General features: G+C 50.0%; 1 protein-coding gene across 1 annotated transcript; it reads right to left on the bottom strand.

Annotated features, from left to right (window-relative positions):
* Window positions 1-1,771: 1,771 nt before the first annotated feature.
* Window positions 1,772-4,774, bottom strand: LOC103807050 (F-box only protein 2-like). The gene is given in 6 exon segments (XM_009079772.1): window positions 1,772-1,912; window positions 2,584-2,719; window positions 3,071-3,166; window positions 3,255-3,381; window positions 4,510-4,614; window positions 4,617-4,774. Coding segments are annotated over 6 exon segments (732 nt in total). The 5' UTR covers window positions 4,750-4,774; the 3' UTR covers window positions 1,772-1,777.
* Window positions 4,775-6,312: the final 1,538 nt, after the last annotated feature.

Here is a 6,312-nt window from a genome sequence, read left to right as displayed (position 1 = left end):
GCCTCCTGGGTCAGAACTAAGACTGAACTCACAGTAGCCTAGTGACAGATGACCTGGAGGGTGTCTGGGCTGTGTAGGAGCCTTCCTGGGCCTCCTCTGTGAATTGCCACTACATTTTAAATGCATTTCTGTTTGCTGTTACACTGCAGATCTATTGCCCATCGTGTGCTCCTGATGGGTCCAGGCTGCTGGGTTGGGGAGCAGAGCACACACCTCTTTCAGGGGCACTTTGTGGTATTATACAAGGCACAATGACTCCTGGTTCTTGAACAGGACTGGCTGACATGGCTCCACACAACTGAACAGAGCACATATGCTTAAGCACAGGACACAAATACCCAGCACACAAGGGAAGATCCACACACAATTGTGTCATTTTATTATGTTTGCCTGGACTTTGGCTGGGCATGGCTGTGGTTTGGGAGTTCCCTGTGCCCAAGGCACTCAGGTGCAGCAGTGCAGGGAGCCCAGTGAAGCAGCATGCACAGTAGCCAGGTGGGAAGCTCTCTCTTTACCTGCAGGTAGAAGCAACCACTGCACGTGTAATAGGGCACTGGGATGCAAAGTGGCAGCACAGGGAGGGAGGAGAGTCAGAGGGACACAAAAATGCAAGTCCCTATGTCTCCAGGCAACACCAGCCCTGCCAGGGGGATGCTCTTCTGAGTGGAATAACTAGCAGGGACAGGCTTGGCTCAGGGAAACTTAGGGATCTGCTCAGGATGAGGGGTCACAGCCCTGAGTGATACCAAGAGGCACTAGTGGGAGTGAAGTGCTGTCTTGTCAGCAAGCACAAAGATGAGGCAGATGTGTACTTCTTGCAGGCACTGTTAGTAGAGATGGAGTGAGGTGAACAGCTTTGTGTGAAGAACATCTCCTGCCTGGTTGACCAGGGCACTGGATGACCAGGGCACTTGTTGCATGAAGCATGCAGAGGCCAGGAAGAGGTAGATGAGTTTGCTCTCATTTGTTCCTGGACCCCTTCCCCAACTTTTTCTAACCCATTTTCCTAAGTCGTTGTCATCTCTTTCCCAGCAATTGCTCTCAGTTGCCAAGCCAAATGAAGGCCCAGGGTTGGACACCAGACAGGTTTCTGTTCCCAACACTTTACTTGATAAATGAGACGCCGGGAACAGTGCAAGGGAAAAGGATCCAATCCCTACTGCTTTGCATTATCACTAAAAATTAAACTAACAGCACTTGGCAGCCGAGCTAGAGCCTCTGTGTGGCAAGCAATGGCATCTACTGTCTATAAATGGGAGAAGCCAAGGTTCTCTCTGCAGTTCATGGTGACAGAGCTGTGACAGGGCTCTGGGTTTCCCTGGTATGTTTTCAGACACGAGGTCTATGTTTTTCTTTCCTCCTTTTTTCTTCCCTTATTCTTTACCTTCCAGAAAATATACCTTAAAGTACCCCTTGCAAGTAAGGGGTGCCCAAGTCTGGGAAGCAGGCAGGAGGGGTCTCTGGCTCAGGATGGGTGCTAGGCATTAGTGGCTTAGGAGAGGTCTGCAGGGTTCTTAGGTGATCTCCTGTGTGATGGAGAACATCAGTGCAAGTGGTGAGGCTGAGTCTCATGTGGTGCATCCACAGATCCATTGCCATTCTTTGTATAATCCTCTGAGGAAGGATGGATGGTGGCTCCTGGCATCTTGCACACACATTCCTATGCAGAAAGGCCTATGCTCTACAGCCAGAAGCAGCACCATGCAGAAACCATCCAAAGGCTGTGGGATGCCCTGAGGGAAGTCAGCTGCAGCATGCAGGTGCCAGCTGGGCATGGCTATGGCTCCACTGTCACACTGCTGTTGGTGACACGCACTCCATACCATCCCTTCCAGAACAGAGTGTCCTGCCCGCCGTGTTCGAAGCGCACAAAGCGCACCCCAGGGCCATAGCTGGAGAAGGTGTGGGAGATCTTTGGGACAAGAGACAAAATGGTTGTTGGTAAGCATCAAACCACCATGAACCTGCTTATGTGCATAGAGTTTTCAGTCCCAGCAGCCCCATCATACCTGCCAGGCTGGGTAACAGTGAGGACATTTACACTAGGAGGAGCTTTGATCCCATTCAGAAGCCACTGAGCCTCTCCCAGTTGGACATCTCCTTCACCTTACACCTGCAGTGGTGGTGGCTCAGCTAGTTTCCAAGTTTTATGTAAGGTAGCCTCCCAGTATAATCCCTTTGTTCAATGACAGGGTCATGGGTGTGAAGGACTCATAAAAGAGCCTTCTCCTCCTTCAGGAGAACTCTCCTGCCTCTCTATGCTGGGAAATAGGGAACTGCACTGACAGGATAAAGGGTAACACGCTCAAATTGAAGGGAAATTTAGGTTAGATATTAGACAGAAGTTTTTCCTGTGAGGGTGGTGAGACACTGGCACAGGTTGCCCAGGGAGGCTGTGGCTGCCCCAGCACTGGCAGTTGTCAACCACGTTGGATGAAACCTTGAGCAACCTGATCTGGTGGGAGGTGTCCCTGCCCAGAGTAGGTTGGGACTTGGATGATCTCTAAGCTCCATTCCAACCCCTAAAATTCTATGAAAATATTCCCAATTCATGCAGGTTGTGTGTCACCTGCTGTGACTCACCTCAGTCCAGTTGGCATCGTTGTCCTGGGGGATGGTAACAGTCTCACTTTTGTACTCTGCCAGCACATCCTCATTCTCTGAAAGCAGCTTCACACAGAGCTCATAGAGGCAGCCAGCATCGCTGCGTCCTGCATACCTGCAAGAGATCCAGGCCGTGGCACTGCCTGTGTGAGCCCTGCAGAGCCAGACACAGGCTCTACCACTCAGCAACTTCCTGGGGCTTTGGTTTGAGATAGAAGTCTGCCATGGCTCTTACCCCAGCCCACCACCTCCCCTCATTCACACCAGGAACCTGGGCTTTGGAGTTCACCAGCAGTTTGAAGCTCATGGGAGCTGCCTGTGGTGCTGTAAGCCAAGACTAGCCCTGTCTCACATCTGGGGGATCTTGGCAGCTGAGGTTTTAAAGCCCAGTGCAGGTATATGCCCTCCCTGCTCTTCCTTCTTTCTTGACTCTCTGCCTGCTTTCTGAGGCATCCTTGCTACTTACCAGTCTCTTACCACAATTTTAGGCTGGGTTGTATCCATCAGCTCTTCCCAGTAGCCCTCAGCCCTGAGGTCAATAACCTGAGCCTTTCGACACCACCTGAAACACAAGACTGGTATCACAGTCTCTCCTGGGACTGAGGGAACCAAAAATGTCCCCTAAGAATAAGAGAAGAAAGCAGCCTTACTCAAAAGATGTAACAAAGTATTTATGGACTTCTTCACTAGGGAATTCTTTTCCAAAGTCCCCTGGGAGCTCTTCAATTTTCCAGCCATCACCTCCATTTTCTACCTCTCCCCAGTGCTCCAAGTCTTCTGCAAATGGCAGAAAAGAGACTTGGATGAGTTTTAGTTTCTGTGGGCCTAGGGAACCTGACCTTCTCCCACTGGAACCTTCCTCTGGCTTGTGAAGGTTTGATGGTAGACACAGCACTAATGTTGTCTGCAGACCATGGATATGTTTGTTAACCTTTACACAGCACTAATGTTGTCTGCAGACCAAGCTCAGTCTGGCTGAGCTTAATATTCCCAAACCTCCACATTCCCCACCAAAACTGCTGTGTACGTGTAGGTTTATTTAAGAAAGTACTTCAGGGAAAGGATTTAGTTAGTCTGAATGGTTTGTCAGTGCTTTCAGTGTCACCACACAGAAATTGCCTGGGGAGAGATGCTGATTGCTTTATGTCTAAGTTCTCTAAATCACTATGTGGTATTTTAGAAGCACTCTGGCCTTAAACATTGGGCTGTTCTGATCTGTGCCAGAGGGAACCTGGACGTTGGAAAAGCTTGTGGAAAATAATCTGTGAACCAAATGGGGAAGTTGTGTTGATATTGCTTTGGTCTGTGATGTGTGAAATTGTTGCTGCTTGACTTGTGAGGCCTGGTTACTGCTGCTTATTGCTCAGCAGCTTGTAGCTCTGGCAAGTGAAGCTCATAGATGCAGAATAAAAGCACGTGGGGTATGTGCCCAGCTCTAATGTGGGCCGTGGTGAGGAGGGTAAAAACACAATTTGCCTGAGCTGCTCCAAGCAAGGAAGCCTGAAGTGCCTGGTGAGCTAAGGGCAAACTGTCCCCTGAGCAGGGAAAGGCTTCATTCATCTCTCCTCTCATGGTTTGGCAAAAAGCAATAAAGACAGATACCATGACCATTACTGTGCTGGATGGGCTCTGCAAAGGACACTTTTGTCTCTCTAATGTGATTTGAATCCCTGCAGGGGTTATAAAAAGTCAATGTCAAGTAAAGTCCTTTGCAAAGACTGAATAGTCAAGGCCTCTGTGCCCACTAAATGATTTGGCTGTGTGCACTGAGTGATTTGACTCATGGGCAAGGAGAAACTTTTGCAACCTGATAGCAACTAAGATCTATCTTCAAAGACTGGAGATGCCCAGTTCTCAGTGACTGGTCATCTCTGAAATCTTAGCATTGTTGTGCTTGTCTCTCACCTTCACCACATGGATTCTTGATGAGATTCTTCCTTTTCTTACTCAGGAAGTAGAAGTTTTGCCAGTTCTCTGCATCCTCCTCTGACTCTGCTCCAGTGAGTGCCACTTCAGGATCCAGAGTGCAGCTCCATCCACCAGGTTCTTCCACTGGCAGCAGACCAGGCGGCACACCAGCACCAGATCCACCGCAGGGATGGAAGCCAAGATTCGGATCAGGACTGCTTCAGGGAGGGACTCCATCCCTGGGCCAGGCTGGACAGAGCTGCCAGAGAGAGAGAGGGCTGAAAGGAGTGGTGACACAGCAGTCCTTAAGGCATGGGATCCCACCCTGAGTGATGTCAAACACTGATGCAGTAGAAGAAAGGGAAAATATGTTATCTAAAGGCATGACTTTGGGGTTAAAGATTCCTTCTAGCCTCAGGGTCTCCTGATCCCTATTTAGTTAACATCCTGAAAAAGATTAATATTTTATGTTCTAAGTGAAAGCCCTAAGTTAAATCCACCCACAAAATGCAAGTATGTGACATCTGCAATTTTGGGCAGTTTGTTCATTGTCCAGACCAGTCAATCCTTCCAGAAGTCTCTGCTGCTGCAAAATTCAGCTACTTAGTAAGGATTTCATCTGCAGAGGGAGGCACGTGGAGGCTTGTTCTGCCTCCAAGAACATCCTTGATAACAAATTTTGCAGAGCAGTGGCTGCATATCAGTGCTGTGCATCTTGCCAGACACCTTTGCAGTGGTTCACTCTCTATCTGACAGGCTTTCCCTCAGGGCTGCCACTGATCTCCTTAGTCATGGGCCTGTGTCAAGTACAGGTCTGAGCATAATTGAAAATAGCTTGACATTCTCTAATGCTCCATTTTCTACGGCCTCATAACCTGAGCAATCAAGCCAGAAGTGTGTGTTCTAACTTCATATGCTAATTTTGGACTCCAAAGAGCTCTGTGCCACCCTGAGTTCCACGTGCAGGTGCTGCAGGATGAAGGAAAGATGAGTGTGCAGATTCAGAGCCCTTGTCATCAGTGAGGGATGCACTGTGACACTGCTGAGTCCTGGTGCTGGGAAGCTGCTGAAACTGCAGTAAACTGCATGGATGCAGCCAAACTCCTCAGGAGTGAGTCATTAAACCTGGGAGAGCACCAGGAGCAAAGAGGTGAAATATCCTGACATGAGACTTGATGAAATACAGCAGTGCCAAACCTGGCACAGGAAGGAACAAAGGAGGGATGTAACAGCATCCTAAATCTAGGTGTCCCAGATGCACAGCATCATGTGTCCTCTATCTGCACTGCAGACAGCAGGAGCAAAACTTAAAATTCTTTTATGGGGATAGCTAAAACACACAGATAGATAGATAGGTAATTAGGGATTTGCCATTCTCCCCGTTTCCCACGCTCAACCACAGTCCTGATGGGAAAAATGTCATTAGTACAGAAGCAGATATGAGCGATGCTGCTGTTCTCCCCTTCTGCAGGACTTTCCAGAGGCTTCGCCCGCTCCCTGCCTGCTGATGGAGCATCACCTCTCTCCTCCCTAGCGAGGATGCTCCGCGCACTCTGGGTACCTTCCCCACGGCGCTCACAGCATCCTGGCGCGGGGCTGCGGCCGGGGCAGTGCCATCCCTCCCGTGCTTCCCTCTCTGTCCCACGTTCCACCCAGCACACAGCCCGGGGAACGCGCACGAGCCGGGGGAGGAGAGGAGCGACCTTACCTGGGACGGGGATGCGTGGGAGCCGCGGGGCAGGGATCGGACCGGGATGTCTGATGAGGGTGCGGGTCGGACCGGGGTGCCTGATGAGGGCG

The sequence above is a fragment of the Acanthisitta chloris genome, unplaced genomic scaffold, assembly GCF_000695815.1.
Source record: "Acanthisitta chloris isolate BGI_N310 unplaced genomic scaffold, ASM69581v1 scaffold2200, whole genome shotgun sequence".
Lineage (NCBI taxonomy): Eukaryota > Metazoa > Chordata > Aves > Passeriformes > Acanthisittidae > Acanthisitta > Acanthisitta chloris.
The sequence above is the reverse complement of the archived record's forward strand: the minus strand, read 5'-3'. Positions and strand labels throughout refer to the sequence as shown.